The sequence below is a fragment of the Coregonus lavaretus genome (assembly GCF_964263955.1).
Source record: "Coregonus lavaretus genome assembly, chromosome: 26".
Lineage (NCBI taxonomy): Eukaryota > Metazoa > Chordata > Actinopteri > Salmoniformes > Salmonidae > Coregonus > Coregonus lavaretus.
The window spans coordinates 4,166,734-4,188,943 of NC_140013.1; the positions used below are offsets into that span (position 1 = coordinate 4,166,734).

The following is a 22,210-nucleotide window of genomic DNA, read 5'->3' on the forward strand; positions in this document are numbered from 1 at the left end:
TAATGGACAACAGTCATACATTTATTGGACAAATTAAACAATGGACAACAAATGCTGGCGTGCAGACTTCTATAACAACCAATAGCTAATTCAAATGCACCCAGGACCGTACAATACCAGTGTGCTCTACTGCGATTTCTGCCGGTGTGGCGCAGCATTGTAAAGAAGGCTATGTCTGATCATTTTTATTTTGTCTTCTTTGCAGTGGCCAAGGTGTCATGGAGTTTTGACACACACTTTTCAAACTGGTCCATGACCAGTGTTCCATTCCTGTCAAAGAAAGCCCCCACAGACTTTATGATCTCTTGCTCCCGCGTGTGTCTGGACTTCCCATCTGTGAAGGACACTCTTAGTGTGTACTGGTCATCAAACCTGCAGAGAGTAGAAGTCACAACACACACTGTCAACTCTTGGAAATGAAAACAAGAACACAATTTGATATGCAGGACTTTTCAATATCAGATCAATTAAAAACATTACCAGGCATCATCTCTCAGAAAATTTGATGGTACCAAAAAAACTGCACAAAAAGTTACCCATAAAAAAAACTACCTTTTCAGACTAGATGAAAGCTGCCAAGTGTGGTCAGGGTCCATGCCAGCGGGGTCTTTCTGGACAGAAACGAGGAAGATGTTCTTTTCTTGGTAGGAGGTGTATAAGGTTAGAATGCCCATCATTATGAAATACGTAAGGATCGGTTAGGGAAAACATGGATATATCAATTCCAGAATCAAATAATGAACACTTTTGGAAGGACAATTAAGTTACTAAGCCATGAGAATGTAAATTTGGGTAATTAAAGATTTGAGGTGAGTAATAACAGCCTATCAAAAACATGTTATCAGCATCAGTCTGTAAATATCAAAATAAGTAACTGTAGAGGCCTTCAAAGCAATATCGACAGTTGGATGAATTGTTTTATGAAAGCAATAAAGGCATGTTAGGTTGTGCTGTGTTACAATTGCATTACACCAATGGAATGTAGAGATTAAATGACATAGAATAAAGTTTACTTGCACAACGATGGCACAGTTCTAGATCATTTAGCACAATGAACACTGCCATCATTCCTTCACACACTTCCCACAATTAATATTCGCTAACTTCTGTTGGATCATGTACAGTCGTGGTCAAAAGTTGAGAATGACACAAGTATTGGTCTTCACAAAGTTTGCTGCCTCAGTGTTTTTAGATATTTTTGTCAGATGTTACTATGGTATACTGAAGTATAATTACAAGCATTCCATAAGTGTCAAAGGCTTTTATTTGCAGTGTTGACCCTTCTTTTTCAAGACCTCTGCAATCCACCCTGGCATGCTGTCAATTAACTTCTGGGCCACATCCTGACTGATGGCAGCCCATTCTTGCATAATCAATGCTTGGAGTTTGTCAGAATTTATGGGTTTTTGTTTGTCCACCCACCTCTTGAGGATTGACCACAAGTTATCAATGGGATTAAGGTCTGGGGAGTTTCCTGTCCATGGACCCAAAATGTTGATGTTTTGTTCCCCGAGCCACTTAGTTATCACTTTTGCCTCATGGCAAGGTGCTCCATCATGCTGGAAAAGGCATTGGTCATCACCAAACTGTTCTTGGATGGTTGGGAGAAGTTGCTCTCGGAGGATGTGTTGGTACCATTCTTTATTCATGGCTGTGTTCTTAGGCAAAATTGTGAGTGAGCCCACTACCTTGACTGAGAAGCAACCCCACACATGAATGGTCTCAGGATGCTTTACTGTTGGCATGACACAGGACTGATGGTAGCGCTCACCTTGTCTTCTCCGGACAAGCTTTTTTCCGGATGCCCCAAACAATCGGAAAGGGGATTCATCAGAAAAAATGACTTTACCCCAGTCCTAAGCAGTCCAATCCCTGTACCTTTTGCAAAATATCAGTCTGTCCCTGATGTTTTTCCTGGAGAGAAGTGGCTTCCTCGCTGCCCTTCTTGACACCAGGCCATCCTCCAAAAGTCTTCACCTCACTGTGCGTGCAGATGCACTCACACCTGCCTGCTGCCATTTCTGAGCAAGCTCTGCACTGGAGGTGCCCCGATCCCGCAGCTGAATCAACTTTAGGAGACGGTCCTGGCGCTTGCTGGACTTTCTTGGACGCCCTGAAGCCTTCTTCACAACAATTTAACCTCTCTCCTTGAAGTTCTTGATGATCCGATAAATGGTTGATTTAGATGCAATCTTACTAGCAGCAATATCCTTGCCTGTGAAGCCCTTTTTGTGCAAAGCAATGATGACGGCACGTGTTTCCTTGCAGGTAACCATGGTTAACAGAGGAAGAACAATGATTTCAAGCACCACCCTCCTTTTAAAGCTTACAGTCTGTTATTCTAACTGAATCAGCATGACAGAGTGATCGCCAGCCTTGTCCTCGTCAACACTCACCTGTGTTAACGAGAGAATCACTGACATGATGGCAGCTGGTCCTTTTGTGGCAGGGCTGAAATGCAGTGGAAATCTTTTTGGGGGATTAAGTTCATTTTCATGGCAAAGACGGACTTTGCAATTCATTGCAATTCATCTGATCACTCATAACATTCTGGAGAATATGCAAATTACCAACATAAAAACTGAGGCAGCAGACTTTGTGAAAATTAATATTTGTGTCATTCTCAAAACTTTTGACCGCGACTGTAGATGGGCATATTGTACAGTGGTAAGTGTGAGGAGGAATCATGGCGGCGGTTGTAGTACTAAATTACCTAAAACTGTAGGCAATCATGCCATCTTTATGCATGTCTTCTATTGTGACAAAGCAGTAATTTCATTATTTTCCCCTTTAAAAGGATATGATATGACACAGATTGCCAGGACTGGCTTGGACTCAGGGAATGGATGAAGGAAGTCCCAAATTAAAGCTACGATGGCGAAAAGGCAGGAGACTGTGCAAATAAGGAGACGCCCATCTACGAGATTGAAGTTCTCTGCATAACCATACTTCTCCAAGAGGACCTGATGAATGTTGGAAAAATATGATCAAAACAGATGTAAAATATCAAAACCATACACTAACATACAAGAGACTGTTGAAATCAGCTAATCATTGTCTGTGTGTACATTTCCCCCCCTGATTGTACTGTATTCAAACCTTCTTCGCTGCATCATCAAGAGAATTCTTGACAGCTGCACCATCCCATTTGTCAATCTTCACAGGTTTCTCATCAATCCTCCACTGAAAACAAATGACAATGGTCAATAGTATGAGCAACACAGTTCTTGACAGACAGTTTCCTCCTGTACCAAACTCCTATTGCAGATGAGTATGAATCCTTGTTCACACTAGCAGGCCTTAATGCTCCAATCCGTTTTGGACTACTGGACTGTCCAAACAGCAAGCTACAAGTGACCGACTCGGATGTGTGTGTGTGTGTTCAGACAGCAGTCATTTGCTGACAATGCTAGTTGTCAAAGTAACGAGGGGTGTGTGTGCAGCTGTGTAGGCTGATTGGTGGTGGTGCTTGTGCTTCCTATCACTCAGAAGTTATGTAGCAAGCTAAGGTGACAATGCCTGCCATGGACGATTCCCAGTTGCTTTGAGTGTTCAAAATCCTAGGGTAAGAACACTGTTAAAGCCACAAAGGATATAAAATGATCCAACTTTCAAAACAAGTCCTAGCTAGGTAGCGTTTAGCTTTCTAGCACATTCACAATTAACAAGCTAGTTAGCTACCACATGTTCTTGACAAACTGTCAGAGTAGTTAGCAAGCAACAAGATATGCCAAATAAGTCTAAAAAAAACACTTGAGCAAATAAATCAGATTTGACCGTTCAGACAAGTCACATGGACAGGAATCAGATTTGTATCTGACTTCAAACCACCTACGAAGGTGGTTTGAAATGTGGCTTGAAATATCCGATTCCATGTGCCTTTTGGCTGTTCAGAATGCAGGAAAAATAACAGATTTGAATTGGATATGCAAATAAATAGAATTTAAGTCACTTCAAACTGCCAATGTGAACACGGCTGTAGCTAAGCTATATGTACACTGACATTCATTCATCCAGGCCTAAAATGGCAATTTGATAATCCAAACTAATTATTACAAAATATTTAGATAAATGATCTTTGGTCATACATTATAAAAGCAGTTGCCTGCAAACCCGACATTAAATTGCATTGAATTCTACGTCGGTCAGAAATGAGCGTTTAAATATACAAGCCAGAATGTTGAATAAAATTATATTTAGAAATGTGAGACAATATATCCACAGGAAAGTATAATTACATCAACTTTTCAAAGCGCCGGTAGTGCGTTCAGATTTCTATCACCTGACGCATGCACAGAACCATATAAAAACACACGCACGAGCTCAGCAGGTATGCATGTGTCTGGTGCATGTATTTTTTATATTGTGTGCATGCTTCAGGTGATAGAAATCTGAAGACACTACCAGCGCTTTGAAAAGTTGATGTCATTATACTTTCCTGTAGTGCTGAGTGATTAACCAACATTTAGTTTATTTCTGGTTATTAAACAACTAATTGACCAACATCTGTTCAATTACTTGAATTCCATTTAGTTCTTTTTTGTGTGTGATGGTCGTTGTGGGATACTGGGCTCAACCTAGTTCAGCGCAGAAACTTGGTAATTAACTACAATGACCAAAATCCATTGGACCTTTTTTCCCAGCTTGGACTGAGATGGATACACTTTTACGCCTGCTATGTTAGGTTAGATACACACAGATTGCATGAGAGAGGAATGTACACTATGAGAGAGAGGGAATGAGACAGTTCGTGAAAGTATACCTTATCTACTTTGAAGAACTTGGCAAATGATTGTCAGACAGCATGCTTAGGCAGGCTAGCTAAATAGGAGAACTAAAGAGAGTACAGCAGGGTTCCACAACTGGCAGTGGTTTTCTTTGGCCCCCCCAGGGTTTGAGATTTAAAAATATATATATACACACACACACACACACACACACACGCTTGCTCTACCGGTCAAAAGTTTTAGAAGCCCCCATTTTTCCAGTTTTTATTGAGATCTAAGCAGTTCAAGTCCATTGAATAACCTGAAATGGTACAAAAGGTAAGCGTTAAACTGCCAGAGGTAAAAAATAAAAAAAAATAAAAAAAAGTTTAGGTTACCAAAAACAGAAAAATTATGTACATTTCAGAGTTAAGAAAATGCTTTTTTCAGGGAACAAGTAATGGGTTAACAACTTTCAGCTGTTCTGCCGCAATGGAATTAAATTAAGCCTTGAAAGTTGATGCTAACAATTTCTACAGGTGTCCCAACTTTTGTTAATTACTTACAAACCCTCTGTCTGTATAAAAGCAGTGTTGGAACAGACTGTTACTACACCCTCTAAAGCATTATTTGGACAGTATTGTACTGCAGGTAGTAGTATATTGCTATCCTAATGGCGAGAAAAAGACAATTAACAAAAGAAAGAAAGACAGACCATTATAACCCTTAAAAGTGTAGGGCCTTCCTTTAGAGAAATTGCAAAGAACGCCAAGGTGTCAGTGAGTACAGTTTCCTACACCATCAAAAAGGCAGTTGGAAACTGGAGGAAACTCTGACAGGAAGAGGTCTGGCCACAACAGATTCAGAAGATAAGTTTCTGAGAGTCAACAGCTTGCGTGATAGGCGGCTCACAGGACAACAGCTTCAAGCACAGCTTAACACTGGTCGAAGTAAGCAAGTCTCAGTTTCAACTGTGAAGAGAAGACTTCGAGCTGCAGGTTTGACAGGTGGAGTGGCAGTAAGAAAGCCATTGCTAAGATGGCAAAATAAGAAAAAAAAGGTTTGCCTGGGCCATGAAGCACCGCCAGTGGACTACTGAAGACTGGCTGAAGGTCTTATGAAATCTTCGGTTCATCACGCAGGGTTTTTATATGCCGCCGAGTAGGCGAAAAGGATGGTTCCTCAGTGCGAGACACCAACTATCAAACATGGAGGAAGACTGATGGTCTGGGGCTCTTTTGCTGGATCCAGAGTCGGCGATTTGCAGAGCGAGTGGCACCCTGAACCAAAACGGCACCACAGCATTTTGCAGCGCCGTGCAATACCATCTGGTATACGACTAGTTGATCAGGGGTTCCTACAGCAAGATAATGACCCAAAACATACCTCCAGGCTGTCAGAACTACCTTCAAATAATGGAATGGCCAGCACAGTCTCCAGACTTAAACCCCATTGAGCTGATTTGGGACGAACTGGGCAGAAGGGTGAAAGTAAAGCAACCTACAAGTGAAACACATTTGTGGGAACTTCTGCAACAGTGCTGGGAATAACTTGCCGAACAATATTTGATTTCCGTTGTAGAAAGAATGCCACGAGTGTATTTGGCTGTTATGTATGCAAAAGGTGCCTACTTCGATGAGTCAAATTTAGATTACATTTTGTTAAACAAAACGATTCCATTATTAATTTTGTCTCCAATTGCTTATTTGTTCTATGCTTTAATTTCAGAGTACATTAAGACATTAAACTGTGTGAATTTCAATAAAAACTGGGAAAATTGAGGTGTTCTAAAACTTTTCAGAGGGAGCGATATATATATATATATATATATATATATATATATATATATATATATATATATATATATATATATATATATATATATATATATATATATATACATACATATACACATACACACACACACATACATATATACACACACAAACAAACACACACATACAGTGAGGGAAAAAAGTATTTGATCCCCTGCTGATTTTGTACGTTTACCCACTGACAAAGAAATTATCAGTCTATAATTTTAAAATGGTAGGTTTAGTTGAACAGTGAGAGACAGAATAACAACAAAAAAATCCAGAAAAACGCATGTCAAAAATGTTATAAATTGATTTGCATTTTAATGAGGGAAATAAGTATTTGACCCCTCTGCAAAACATGACTTAGTACGTGTGGCAAAACCCGTGTTGGCAATCACAGAGGTCAGACGTTTCTTGTAGTTGGCCAACAGGTTTGCACACATCTCAGGAGGGATTTTGTCCCACTCCTCTTTGCAGATCTTCTCCAAGTCATTAAGGTTGAGGGTGATGTTTGGCAACTCTAACCTTCAGCTCCCCCCACATATTTTTTATGGGATTAAGGTCTGGAGACTGGCTAGGCCACTCCAGGACCTTAATGTGCTTCTACTTGAACCGCTCATTTGTTGCCTTGGCCGTGTGTTTTGGGTCATTGTCATGCTGAAATACCCATCCACGACCCACTTTCAATGCCCTGGCTGAGGGAAAGAGGTTCTCACCCAAGATTTGACGGTACATGGCCCCGTCCATCGTCCCTTTGATGCGGTGAAGTTGTCCTGTCCCCTTAGCAGAAAAACACCCCCAAAGCATAATGTTTCCACCTCCATGTTTGACGGTGGGGATGGTGTTCTTGGGGTCATAGGAAGCATTCCTCCTCCTCCAAACACAGCGAGTTGATGCCAAAGAGCTCCATTTTGGTCTCATCTGACCACAACACTTTCACCCAGTTCTCCTCTGGGTTCATTCAGATGTTCATTGGCAAACTTCAGACGGGCATGTATATGTGCTTTCTTGAGCAGGGGGACCTTGCGGGCGCTGCAGGATTTCTGTACTTCACGGCGTAGTGTTACCAATTGTTTTCTTGGTGACTATGGTCCCAGCTGCTTTGAGATCATTGACAAGATCCTCCCGCGTAGTTCTGGGCTGATTCCTCACCGTTCTCATGATCATTGCAACTCCACGAGGTGAGATCTTGCATGGAGCCCCAGGCCGAGGAAGATTGACAGTTATTTTGTGTTTCTTCCATTTGCGAATAATCGCACCAACTGTTGTCACCTTCTCACCAAGCTGCTTGGCGATGGTCTTGTAGCCCATTCCAGCCTGGAGAGCTCTTTGGTCTTGGCCATGGTGGAGAGTTTGGAATCTGATTGATTGATTGCTTCTGTGGACAGGTGTCTTTTATACAGGTAACAAGCTGAGATTAGGAGCACTCCCTTTAAGAGTGTGCTCCTAATCTCATCTCGTTACCTGTATAAAAGACACCTGGGAGCCAGAAATCTTTCTGATTGAGAGGGGGTCAAATACTTATTTCCCTCATTAAAATGCAAATCAATTTATAACATTTTTGACATGTGTTTTTCTGGATTTTTTTGTTGTTATTCTGTCCCTCACTGTTCAAATAAACCTACCATTAAAATTATAGACTGATCATTTCTTTGTCAGTGGGCAAACGTGCAAAATCAGCAGGGAATCAAATACTTTTTTCCCCTCACTGTACAAACATACACACAACCGTTCAAAAGTTTGGGGTCACTTACAAAATGGACAATGACCAAGCATACTTCCAAAGTTGGGGCAAAATGGCTTAAGGACAACTAAGTCAAGGTATTGGAGTGGCCATTACAAACCCCTGACCTCAATCCTATAGAAAATGTGTGGGCAGAACTGAAAAGGCATGTGCGAGCAAGGAGGCCTAGAATCTTGACTCAGTTACACCAGCTCTGTCAGGAGGAATGGGCCAAAATTCACCCAACTTATTGTGGGAAGCTTGTGGAAGGCTACCTGTAACATTTGACCCAAATTAAACAATTTAAAGGCAATGCTACCAAATACTAACTGAGTGTATGTAAACTTCTGACCCACTGGGAATGTGATGAAAGACATAAAAGCTGAAATAAATCACTCTACAATTATTCTGACATTTCATATTCTTCAAATAAAAGTGGTGATCTAACTGACCTAAGACAATTAAGTTTTACTAGGATTAAATGTCAAGAATTGTGAAAAACTGAGTTTAAATGTATTTGGCTAAGGTGTATGTTCCGACTTCAACTGTACATACACATACAGTGCCTTCGGAAAGTATTCATACCCCTTTACTTTTTCCACTTTGTTACGTTACAGCCTTATTCTAAATTGGATTTAAAACAATAATCCTCAGCAATCTACACATAATACCCAATAATGAAAAAGTGAAAACAGGTTTAGAAATATTTACATAAGTATTCAGAGCCTTTGCTATGAGACTCGAAATTGAGCTCAGGTGCATCCTATTTCCATTTATCTTTCAGATCTTTCTACAACTTGGAGTCCACCTGTGGTAAATTCAATTGATTGGACATGATTTGGAAAGGCACACACCGGTCTATATAAGGTCCCACAGTTGACAGTGCATGTCAGAGCAAAAACCAAGCCATGAGGTTAAAGGAATTGTCCGTAGAGCAACGAGATGAGGCACAGATCTGGGGATGGGTACCAAAACATTTCTGCAGAATTAAGGTCCAAGAACACAGTGGCCTCCATCATTATTAAATGGAAGAAGTTTGAAAGCACCAAGACTCTTCCTAGTGCTGTCCGTCCGGCCAAACTGAGCAACCGGGGGAGAAGGGCCTTGGTCAGGGAAGTGACCAAGAACCCGACGGTCACTCTGACAGAGCTCCAGAGTTCCTCTGTGGAGATGGTAGAACCACCAATCAGGCCTTTAATGGTAGAGTGGCCAGACAGAAGCCACTCCTCAGTAAAAAAAGGCACATGACAGCCGGCTTGGAGTTTGCCAAAAGGCACCTAACGACTCTCAGACCATGAGAAACAAGATTCTCTGGTCTGATGAAACCAAGATTGAACTCTTTGGCCTGAATGCCAAGCGTCACGTCTGGAGGAAACCTGGCACCATCCCAACGGTGAAGCATGGTGGCAGCATCATGCTGTGGGGATGTTTTTCAGCGGCAGGGACTGGGAGCGACTAGTCAGGATCCTTGATGAAAACCTACTCCAGAGCACTCAGGACCTCAGACTGGGGCGAAAGTTCAACTTCCAACAGGACAACAACCCTAAGCACACAGCCAAGACAACGCAGGTCTGGCTTCGGGACAAGTCTCTGAATATCCTTGAGTGGCCAAGCCAGAGCCTGGACATGAACCCGATCTAAAATCTCTGGAAAGACCTGAAAATAGCTGTGCAGCAACGCTCCCCATCCAACCTGACAGAGCTTGAGAAGATCTGCAGAGAAGAAATGGGAGAAACTCCCCAAATACAGGTTTGCCAAGCTTGTAGCGTCATACCCAAGAAGACTCGGGGCTGTAATCGCTGCCAAGTACTGAGTAAAGGGTATGAATACTTACGTAAATGTGATTTCAGTTCGTTAATACATTTGCAAACATTTCCAAAGATCAGTTTTTGCTTTGTCATTATGGGGTATTGTGTGTAGATTGATGAGGAAAAAAACAATTTAAATTAATTTTAGAATAAGGCTGTAACCTAACAAAATGTGGAAAAAGTCAACGGGTCTGAATACTTTCCGAAGGCACTGTATGTATGCATGCATGCATGCATGCATATACACTGCTCAAAAAAATAAAGGGAACACTTAAACAACACAATGTAACTCCAAGTCAATCACACTTCTGTGAAATCACTGTCCACTTAGGAAGCAACACTGATTGACAATAAATTTCACATGCTGTTGTGCAAATGGAATAGACAACAGGTGGAAATTATAGGCAATTAGCAAGACACCCCCCAATAAAGGACTGGTTTTGCAGGTGGTGACCACAGACCACTTCTCAGTTCCTATGCTTCCTGGCTGATGTTTTGGTCACTTTTGAATGCTGGCGGTGCTTTCACTCTAGTGGTAGCATGAGACGGACTCTACAACCCACACAAGTGGCTCAGGTAGTGCAGCTCATCCAGGATGGCACATCAATGCGAGCTGTGGCAAGAAGGTTTGCTGTGTCTGTCAGCGTAGTGTCCAGAGCATGGAGGCGCTACCAGGAGACAGGCCAGTACATCAGGAGACGTGGAGGAGGCTGTAGGAGGGCAACAACCCAGCAGCAGGACTGCTACCTCCGCCTTTGTGCAAGGAGGAGCACTGCCAGAGCTCTGCAAAATGACCTCCAGCAGGCCACAAATGTGCATGTGTCTGCTGAAACGGTCAGAAACAGACTCCATGAGGGTGGTATGAGGGCCCGACGTCCACAGGTGGGGGTTGTGCTTACGGCCCAACACCGTGCAGGACGTTTGGCATTTGCCAGAGAACACCAAGATTGGCAAATTCGCCACTGGCGTCCTGTGCTCTTCACAGATGAAAGCAGGTTCACACTGAGCACGTGACAGAGTCTGGAGACGCCGTGGAGAACGTTCTGCTGCCTGCAACATCCTCCAGCATGACCGGTTTGGCGGTGGGTCAGTCATGGTGTGGGGTGGCATTTCTTTGGGGGGCCGCACAGCCCTCCATGTGCTCGCCAGAGGTAGCCTGACTGCCATTAGGTACCGAGATGAGATCCTCAGACCCCTTGTGAGACCATATGCTGGTGCGGTTGGCCCTGGGTTCCTCCTAATGCATGACAATGCTAGACCTCATGTGGCTGGAGTGTGTCAGCAGTTCCTGCAAGAGGAAGGCATTGATGCTATGGACTGGCCCGCCCGTTCCCCAGACCTGAATCCAATTGAGCACATCTGGGACATCATGTCTCGCTCCATCCACCAACGCCACGTTGCACCACAGACTGTCCAGGAGTTGGCGGATGCTTTAGTCCAGGTCTGGGAGAAGATCCCTCAGGAGACCATCCGCCACCTCATCAGGAGCATGCCCAGGCGTTGTAGGGAGGTCATACAGGCACGTGGAGGCCACACACACTACTGAGCCTCATTTTGACTTGTTTTAAGGACATTACATCAAAGTTGGATCAGCCTGTAGTGTGGTTTTCCACTTTAATTTGGAGGGTGACTCCAAATCCAGACCTCCATGGGTTGATACATTTGATTTCCATTGAACTCTTGGCATTCTCTCAACCAGCTTCATGAGGTAGTCACCTGTAATGCATTTCAATTAACAGCTGTGCCTTGTTAAAAGTTAAATTTGTGGAATTACTTACCTTCTTATTGCGTTTGAGCCAATCAGTTGTAACAACGTAGGGGTGGTATACAGAAGATAGCCCTATTTAGTAAAATACCAAGTCTATATTATGGCAAGAACAGCTAAAATAAGCAAAAAATAAATGACAGTCCATCATTACTTGAAGACATGAAGGACAGTCAATCTGGAAAACTTCAAGAACTTTGAAAGTGCAGTCGCAAAAACCATCAATCGTTGTAATGAAACTGGCTCTCATGAGGACCGCTACCGGAAAGGAAGACCCAGAGTTACCTCTGCTGCAGAGGATACGTTCATTAGAGTTACCAGCCTCAGAAATTGCAGCCCAAGTAACAGACATCTCAACATCAACTGTTCAGAGGAGACTTTGTGAATCAGGCTTTCATGGTCAAATTGCTGCAAAGAAACCACTACAAAAGGACACCAATAAGAAGAGGAGACATGCTTGGGCCAAGAAACACAAGCAATGGACATTTGACCGGTGGAAATTTGTCCTTTGGTCTGGAGTCCAAATTTGAGATTTTTGGTTCCAACCGCTGTGTCTTTGTGAGACGCAGAGTAGGTGAACGTATGATCTCCACATGTGTGTTTCCCACCGTGAAGCATGGAGGAGGAGGAGGTGTGATGGTGCTTTGCTGGTGACACTGTCTGTGATTTATTTAGAATTAAAAGGCACACTTAACCAGCATGTCTACCACAGCATTCTGCAGAGATACCCCATCCCATCTGCTTTGCGCTTAGTGGGACTATCATTTGTTTTTCAACAGAACAATGACCCAAAACACACTTCCAGGATGCGTAAGGGCTAAGAAGGAGAGCTGCATCACATGACCTGGCCTCCACAAATCACCTGACCTCAACCCAATTGAGATGGTTTGGGATGAGTTGGACCGCAGAGTGAAGGAAAAGCAGCCAACAAGTGCTCAGCATATGTGGGAAATCCTTCAAGACTGTTGGAAAAGCATTCCTCATGAAGCTGGTTGAGAAAATGCCAAGAGCATGCAAAGCTGTCATCAAGGCAAAAGGTGGCTACTTTGAAGAATCTAAAATATATATAAACTCAGCAAAAAAAAGAAACGTCAGTTTTTCAGGACCCTGTCTTTGAAAGATAATTCGGAAAACTCAAAATAACTTCACAGATCTTCATTGTAAAGGGTTTAAACACTGTTTCCCATGCTTGTTCAGTGAACCATAAACAATTAATGAACATGCACCTGTGGAACAGTCGTTAAGACACTAACAGCTTACAGACAGTAGGTAATTTAAGGTCACAGTTATGAAAACTTAGGACACTAAAAAAGGCCTTTCTACTGACTCTGAAAAACACCAAAAGAAAGATGACCAGGGTCTCTGCTCATCTGCGTGAACGTGCCTTAGGCATGCTGCAAGGAGGCGTGAGGACTGCAGATGTGGCCAGGGCAATAAATTGCAATGTCCATACTATGAGACGCCTAAAACAGTGCTACAAGGAGACAGGACGGACAGCTGATCGTCCTCGCAGTGGCAGACCATATGTAACAACACCTGCACAGGATCGGTACAGCCGGACATCACACCTGCAGGACAGGTACAGGATGGCGGCAACAACAACTGCCAGAGTTACACCAGGAACGCACAATCCCTCCATCAGTGCTCAGACTGTCTGCAATAGGCTGAGAGAGGGTGGACTGAGGGCTTGTAGGACTGTTGTAAGGCAGGTCCTCACCAGACATCACTGGCAACAAACCCACCGTCACTGGACCAGACAGAACTGGCAAAAAGTGCTCTTCACTGACGAGTTGCGGTTTTGTCTCACCAGGGTGATAGTCGGATTCCTGCAAAACAGGAATGTCAGTGTTCTGCCATGGCCAGCGAAGAGCCCGGATCTCAATCCCATTGAGCACGTCTGGGACCTGTTGGATCGGAGGGTGAGGGCTAGGGCCATTCCCCCCAGAAATGTCTGGGAACTTGCAGGTGCCTTGGTGGAAGAGTGGGGTAACATCTCACAGCAAGAACTGGCAAATCTGGTGCAGTCCATGAGGAAGAGATGCACTGCAGTACTTAATGCAGCTGGTGGCCACACCAGATACCGACAGTTCCTTTTGATTTTGACACCCCCCTTTGTTCAGGGACACATTATTCCATTTCTGTTAGTCACATGTCTGTGGAACTTGTTCAGTTTATGTCTCTTGTTATGTTCATACAAATATTTACACATGTTAAGTTTGCTGAAAATAAACGCAGTTGACAGTGAGAGGACATTTCTTTTATTGGTAAGTATATATAAGTATTTTTTAATTTTTTTCTTGGACATAAGGCTGTAAAAGCATGAGGAAATCAGCTACAAGTGATTTTAATTCAAGAAACCTGTTCCCAAGTATTCTCACACAGAGAGCCATGTGATCGTATACAAATGTAAGCAAAGTTTTACATTATTATGTTTTAGTCAAACATATCTATTTGGGCTTCTTGCGGTCAATAAGCAGTCCGGCACCCCGACTAACCAGCAAGAAAAAAAATATATAAATCAGTCCGCAGCTGAATCTAGTTGGTGATCCCTGCAGTACCGTATGGGGAGCACAGAGAACGTTGTCTGGCATTTGGCTGCTACTGCCTGAGCAGAGATGAGATGATGACTTTAAAGAATGAAAAATAATAAAGTAATCAAATAAAAACAAAGTAATATACTCAACCAAAATATTTTACAATTTCATAGTAATTTCCTATTTTTCGATTGATGTCTACCCAATGTGGACCAGACAGAGACAATAAAATATTTCAAGGTTTTGGCAATTGAATGTTCACTACACTACATAACCAAAAGTATGTGGACACCTGCTCGTCGATAATCTCATTCCAAAATCATGGCCATTAATATGGAGTTGGTCCCCCCTTTGCTGCTATAACAGCCTCCACTCTACTGGGAAGGCTTTCCACTAGATGCTGGAACATTGCTGCAGGGACTTGCTTCCATTCAACCACAATAGTATTAGTGAAGTCGGGGCACTGATGTTGGGCAATTAGGCCTGGCTCGCAGTCGGCGTTCCAATTCATCCCAAAGGTGTTCAATGGGGTTGAGGTCAGGGCTCTGTGCAGGCCAGTCAAGTTCTTCCACACCGATCTCGACAAACCATTTCTGTATGGACCTCGCTTTGTGCACGGGGGCATTGTCATGCTGAAACAGGAAAGGGCCTTCCCAAACTGTTGCCACAAAGTTGGAAGCACAGAATCATCTAGAATGTCGTTGTATGCTGTAGCGTTAAGATTTCCCTTCACTAGAACTAAGGGACCTAGCCCGAACAATGAAAAACAGCCCCCAACCATTATTCCTCCTCCACCAAACTTTACAGTTGGCACTATGCATTGGGCCAGGTAGCGTTCTCCTGGCATCCGCCAAACCCAGATTTGTCCGTCGGACTGCCAGATGGTGAAGCATGATTCATAGATACTCCAGAGATGCTTGCCACTCCAGCCGACTCTTGGCATTGCGCATGGTGATCTTAGGCTTGTGTGGGGCTGCTTGGCCATGGAAACCAATTTCATGAAGCTCCCGAAGAACAGTTATTGTGCTGACGTTAATTCAAGAGGAACTCGTAGTGAGTGTTGCAACTGAAGACAGACAATTTTAACGCGTTACAGCACTCGGCAGTCCCGTTCTGTGAGTTTGTGTGGCCTACCACTTCACAGCGGAGTGGTTGTTTGCGCCTAGACGTTTCCACTTCACAATAACAGCACTTACAGTTGACCCGGGCAGAAATTTGACTAACGGACTTGTTGGAAAGGTGGTATCCTAAGACGGTGCCACGTTGAAAGTCACAGTTCTTCAGTAAGGCCATTCTACTGCCTATTTTTGTCTATGGAGATTGCATGGCTGAGTGCTCGATTTTATACACCTGTCAGCAACGGTGTGGCTGAAATAGCCAAATCCACTAATTTGAAGGGATGTGCAGATAATTTGGGATATATTGTGGCAGGTAGCTTAGTGGTTAAGAGCGTTGTGCCAGTAACCGAAAAGTCGCTGGTTCTAATCCCCGAGCCGACTAGGTGAAAAATCTGTCGATGTGCCCTTGAGCAAGGCACTTAACCCTAATTGCTCCTGTAAGTCGCTCTGGATAAGAGCGTCTGCTAAATGACTTAAATCTAAATCTAGCGCGTAGTGTTAACATCTGACTAGCCAACAACAACCAGGAAGAATATTAGATAGCATGCTAGGCTAGCCATAGCTTAGCCAAGTTAGCTAGCTGGTCAATCAGCTTCCCTCACTTCAAAGAAGATCTGCGTTCCTCTTGAAATTACAACATACAAATAATGTTACCGCTAAAGCCCACGTTATTTGCATAGCCAATTCCTTTATTTCCTTCCAACAAATAAAACTACAGTAGCTTGCTAACAACTACTGTTAACGTTAGCTTAAACTCAAAATGAACGGTCTGTCTGGTAGACATACTTGCCGTGGAGTAGTACAATATTGGCTAGGCGGCCAACTAGTGAAAAAGACCCAAGCATGACAGGTTTGATTACCGATCCCTGTGTCTTATAAAATGAACAATGTCGGTGTACAATTAATTAGTGTAAAATAAATCTTACTTTCTCAAGTAGACCATTCTTCCCATTTCTGGCTGCCATCTTTCCTTCCTCTTCATTTGCTGTGTGTATGTGTGTGTGACCTGGGACAATGTGATTGGCTATGATGATAATTTTTGCAGCCAACCAAATTAACTAGGAATTACGTACGTATACGGAAGCGGTTTGGACGCTTCAAATGATTGGTCAATGTTTTCATTGGCACACGGTTGAAACGAAGAATGAGGATTCAATGTGCAAATTCGATTATGCTGAACCGCAGTTTATCTGAATATGGCCCGTGACATGAACGGGCAAAAGCGGTGAGGGAGGAGCACAGATTTCAAATCAGTAATATGCGCCGCTCGGTCATGTTGTCAACAAAGCAGCATGGTGCATCAACCAGAAACATACAAGATCTCTTTTACATAAAATATATGTTTGAATTTTTTTATCAAAAGCAATCACTTTTGCATGTGAATACACAGAATCCTACTCATTACTCCACGTGCTTAATTACGTCACTTTTGTTTTGAGCCTACTTCGCCGTGGGCTTTGAACGGGGCACCTGGCTCGCGCCCGGGAGGCAGCCCGGTTGCAAAACGAATACAATCACTGTCAACAGATGAAAAACACGCATACCCAAGCGCCCGGGCCAGATTAATCGATTCCCTTCATTTTAGGGCCGTCAACTATCTGGGCACGCGGCAAAGTCATAAACCCCGACCATTTCTACAATTGATCGTCTTAAAATTTGTTTTGAAACCTAACCACACTGCTAAACTTATGCCTAATCCTTACCTTAAATTAAGACCAAAAAGCTCATTTTAGTTTTCATGATGAAATCGAGGGGGGACTATGGACCTTTCTCTGTCCTAGTATGTATGTATGTATGTATGTATCACAGGAGGTTGGTGGCGCCTTAATTGGGGAGAACGGGCTTGTGGTGATGGCTGGAGCAGATAGATGGAATGGTATCAAATACATCAAACACATGGATTCGATTTTGATGAAACTTTGGTAAATGGTGCCATAGAGATCCGGCATTTACAAAATTACACTGATTGGCCCAAGGTGGGCGCTATAGTAATAAACTGAAATTCGAAACTTTGAGCAAGCATATCTCCTGTCCCATTTGAGCTACAGTCATACATATATATATTTTTTTACATATATGCATCTCCACATGAGCAACAAGTTTCCCATAAGGACCTATAAACTCGGCCCATTACATACAGAGAGGGGGGAAATACTTGATTATATACGCTGCATCATTTCTGGGGGACTTCATGTTTACTGTTGCCTTGTATTGACTTTGCACTTGCCCATCTAATGGGAACCAGTACCGGGTGGGTTGAGTTTGCACTGGTTTAAAAGTGATTGCATTTGTTTTGTAACCAGGCTGCCTCCAGGCCATGAGCCATATGCCATAGCCCTGTGCACCCCAGTTCAGTCTAATTGTGCATGCATTTTGCAACCTGCAGCCGCCCGACTTTTGCCTGGGTGGGCGCAGTGTTGCCAGATGGGGTGAGGGAAAAAATGGCTTTGGGCGGGTTGAGATGTTTTGAGCTTCCTTTAGCTGCATAGGTAGGTTTCTGAGAAGTTCATAATATAGAACAAGTCCCTCTCAGTCACATTTCAATCTCGATCTCCCGCACTCCACTTTGGGCTTCTCTCTAGGTCTGCTCGTTTTGCACGCCGGGAGACTCCTAAGGACTTTTACTCCACTAAACGTACTCCGTAACCATTTTGTGACTTCATTACATACTCTAAATAAAATATATTGGGCCCTCAAATATAAAAATGTCACCCGAGTTGGGAGGTATGGAAGGTGGGACACCTTCGACTTATCCAAACCTCTGAGCATCTCTGAAGCTTGGGGTGGAGTTGAAGGTCAACTGCCCCTTAGAACCAACTTATCTGGTTTTAAACAGACTATGTGGCATCCATATGAGTCAGAAACATAAATTCTAGTGTCAAAACTGACTACAAAGTGTAAATAGGATAATTTGGTCATAATGTCAGTCTAGTCCAAAACAGAGTTTTGTGAGTCCGTCACAATTTACTGGAGGGTTGGGTATGGATTACTTACATGCCCACTTTTGCCAATGATGCCCAATTGCCCATCCATGGTCTCACAACAAATAAGCATCCCAGAAGAAAAGTGCTCAAAATAGCACACGTTAACATATGTAGCTTAAGAAACAAGGTTCATGAAATCAATAATTTGCTAGCAACAGATGACATTCATATTCTGACTATCTCTGAAACTCACTTAGATAATACCTTTGATGATACAGTGGTAGCAATACAAGGTTATAACATTTACAGAAAATATATTAATGCCAATGGTGAAGGTGTTGCTGTTTATATTCAGAACCACATTCATGTGAAGATTAGAGAGGATCTCATGTTAAATACTGTTGAAGTAATATGGCTTCAGGTTAATCTGCCTCACCTAAAGCCCATTCTGGTGGGAAGCTGCTATACAGTCGTGGTCAAAAGTTTTGAGAATTACACAAATACTAATTTTCACAAAGTCTGCTGCCTCAGTTTTGATGATGGCAATTTGCATATACTCCAGAATGTCATGAAGAGTGATTAGATGACTTGCAATTAATTGCAAAGTCCCTCTGTGCCATGAAAATGAACTTAATCCCCAAAAAACATTTCCACTGCATTTCAGCCCTGCCACAAAAGGACCAGCTGCCATCATGTCAGTGATTCTCTCATTAACACAGGTGAGTGTTGACGAGGACAAGGCTGGAGATCACTCTGTCATGCTGATTGAGTTAGAATAACAGACTGGAAGCATTAAAAGGAGGGTGGTGCTTGAAATCATTGTTCTTCCTCTGTTAACCATGGTTACCTGCAAGGAAACACGTGCCGTCATCATTGCTTTGCACAAAAAGGGCTTCACAGGCAAGGATTTTGCTGCTAGTAAGATTGCACCTAAATCAACCATTTATCGGATCATCAAGAACTTCAAGGAGAGAGGTTCAATTGTTGTGAAGAAGGCGTCAGGGTGCCCAAGAAAGTCCAGCAAGCGCCAGGACCGTCTCCTAAAGTTGATTCAGCTGCGGGATCGGGGCACCACCAGTGCAGAGCTTGCTCAGGAATGGCAGCAGGCAGGTGTGAGTGCATCTGCACGCACAGTGAGGTGAATACTTTTGGAGGATGGCCTGGTGTCAAGAAGGGCAGCGTGGAAGCCACTTCTCTCCAGGAAAAACATCAGGGACAGACTGATATTCTGCACAAGGTACAGGGATTGGACTGCTGAGGACTGGGGTAAAGTCATTTTCTCTGATGAATCCCCTTTCCGATTGTTTGGGGCATCCGGAAAAAAGCTTGTCCGGAGAAGACAAGGTGAGCGCTACCATCAGTCCTGTGTCATGCCAACAGTAAAGCATCCTGAGACCATTCATGTGTGGGGTTGATTCTCAGTCAAGGGAGTGGGCTCACTCACAATTTTGCCTAAGAACACAGCCATGAATAAAGAATGGTACCAACACATCCTCCAAGAGCAACTTCTCCCAACCATCCAAGAACAGTTTGGTGATGACCAATGCCTTTTCCAGCATGATGGAGCACCTTGCCATAAGGCAAAAGTGATAACTAAGTGGCTCGGGGAACAAAACATCAACATTTTGGGTCCATGGACAGGAAACTCCCCAGACCATAATCCCATTGATAACTTGTGGTCAATCCTCAAGAGGCGGGTGGACAAACAAAAACCCATAAATTCTGACAAACTCCAAGCATTGATTATGCAAGAATGGGCTGCCATCAGTCAGGATGTGGCCCAGAAGTTAATCGACAGCCTGCCAGGGCGGATTGCAGAGGTCTTGAAAAAGAAGGGTCAACACTGCAAATATTTACTCTTTGCATAAACTTTTAATGTAATTGTCAATAAAAGCCTTTGTCACGTATGGAATGCTTGTAATTATACTTCAGTATACCATAGTAACATCTCACAAAAATATCTCATAACACTGAAGCAGCGAACTTTGTGAAGACCAATACTTGTGTCATTCTCAAAACTTTTGACCACGACTGTAGACCACCAAGTGCTAACAGTCAGTATCTTGATAACATGTGTGAAATGCTTGATAATGTATGTGATATCAATAGAGAGGTATACTTTCTGGGTGATTTAAATATTGACTGGCTTCCATCAGGCTGCCCACTCAAGAGAAAGCTTCAAACTGTAAGCAGTGCCTGCAACCTGGTTCAGGTTATCAATCAACCTACCAGGGAAGTTACAAACAGTACAGGAATTAAATCATCAACATGTATTGATCATATCTTTACTAATGCTGCAGAGATTTGTTTGAAAGCAGTATCCAAATCCATTGGATGTAGTGATCACAATATAGTAGCCATATCTAGGAAAACCAAAGTTCCAAAGGCTGGGCCTAATATTGTGTATAAGAGGTCATACAATATGTTTTGTAGTGATTCCTATGTTGTTGATGTAAATAATATATGTTGGTCCGTGGTGTGTAATGAGGAGCAAACAGACACTGCACTTCACACATTTATGAAATTGCTTATTCCAGTTACTAATAAGCATGCACCCATTAAGAAAATGACTGTAAAAACTGTTAAATCCCCGTGGATTGATGAGGAATTGAAAAATTGTATGGTTGAGAGGGATGAGGCAAAAGGAATGGCAAATAAGTCTGGCTGCACAACCGATTGGCAAACGTATTGCAAATTGAGAAATCATGTGACTAAACTGAATAAAAAGAAGAAGAAACTACACTATGAAACAAAGATAAATAACATAAAGAATGATAGTAAAAAGCTTTGGAGCACCTTAAATGACATTTTGGGCAAAAAGGCAAACTCAGCTCGATCATTCATTGAATCAGATGGCTCATTCATCACAAAACCAACTGAATGCCAGCAACAATTGCTGACACTACACATCCAAGTATATCTGACCAAATTATGAAAGACAAATGTTGTAATTTTGAATTCCGCAAAGTGAGTGTGGAAGTGGTGTAACAATTATTGTTGTCTGTCAACAATGACAAGCCACCTGGGTCTGACAACTTGGATGGAAAATTACTGAGGATAATAGTGGACGATATTGCCACTCCTATTTGCCATATTTTCAATTTAAGCCTACTAGAATGTGTGTGACCCTAGGCTTGGAGGGAAGCAAAAGTCATTCCACTACCTAAGAATAGTAAAGCCCCCTTTACTGGCTCAAATAGCCTACCAATTAGCCTGTTACCAACCCTTAGTAAACTATTTGAAAAAATGGTGTTTGACAAGATACAATGCTATTTTACAGTAAACAAATTGACAACAAACTTTCAGCATGCTTATTGAGACGGACATTCAACACATTCAAAATACTTCACCAGGGAGTATGACTTAGCCACAGAGGATCATTATCTTATTAAATGTTTTTTTTGCTGTGGATTGTTTGGGAAGCCCGCGATTTTGGTAGTGCGCGTGGCAGTAGGTCTATCTGATTATGTTGCGGCTGTCAGTGAAAATAGTCTAAAATACTGTGTGTGTGAAGATAATGTGTCTTGACTATAATTAAAAATGTTGCATCAAGAAGAAGGGGAGGGTGTGGCGAAGATATGGTGCGTCTCTCTCCAGAATGCATGCATTTGTAGGAAAGCGCCCATTTGGCAATGTCTTATTTCTGATTGTCTTAGCTCACCATGTACACCACTCATTTTTTTCTTCGCCTCACACAAGTCAACGGGTCTGTCCCTCCCTCTGTGATATAGGAGCTGGGTCGGATATAGGAGCCGAATTCGGGTCCTTCATATCTGTGAGGAGAGGGGCCCGGAGCTGATCTACGCTGCCATGCT

The 22,210-nt window shown here is 42.8% G+C and overlaps 1 protein-coding gene across 1 annotated transcript; it reads right to left on the reverse strand.

Moving 5' to 3' along the window:
- LOC311101624 (signal peptidase complex subunit 2-like) lies at positions 1-16,481 on the reverse strand. Its single transcript, XM_084142750.1, has 5 exons — positions 16,398-16,481; positions 3,100-3,183; positions 2,803-2,963; positions 553-687; positions 1-372 (listed from the first exon to the last, which is right to left on the reverse strand). Exons 1-5 carry the CDS (start codon positions 16,434-16,436, stop codon positions 186-188), a joined length of 606 nt encoding a protein of 201 aa, XP_083998876.1. The 5' UTR covers positions 16,437-16,481; the 3' UTR covers positions 1-185.
- Between the last annotated feature and the right edge of the window lie 5,729 nt (positions 16,482-22,210).

What these genes read in the sequence shown, in the direction of transcription:
- LOC311101624 (XM_084142750.1), bottom strand. Translation starts at nt 16,436, where the DNA reads ATGGCAGCCAGAAATGGGAAGAATGGTCTACTTGAGAAA. An exon ending in AGAATGGTCTACTTGAGAAA is followed by an intron (nt 3,184 to 16,397) that starts GTAAGATTTATT and finishes ATTTGTTTTCAG; the next exon opens with TGGAGGATTGATGAGAAACC. An exon ending in CTGGCAATCTGTGTCATATC is followed by an intron (nt 688 to 2,802) that starts ATATCCTTTTAA and finishes ACCGATCCTTAC; the next exon opens with GTATTTCATAATGATGGGCA.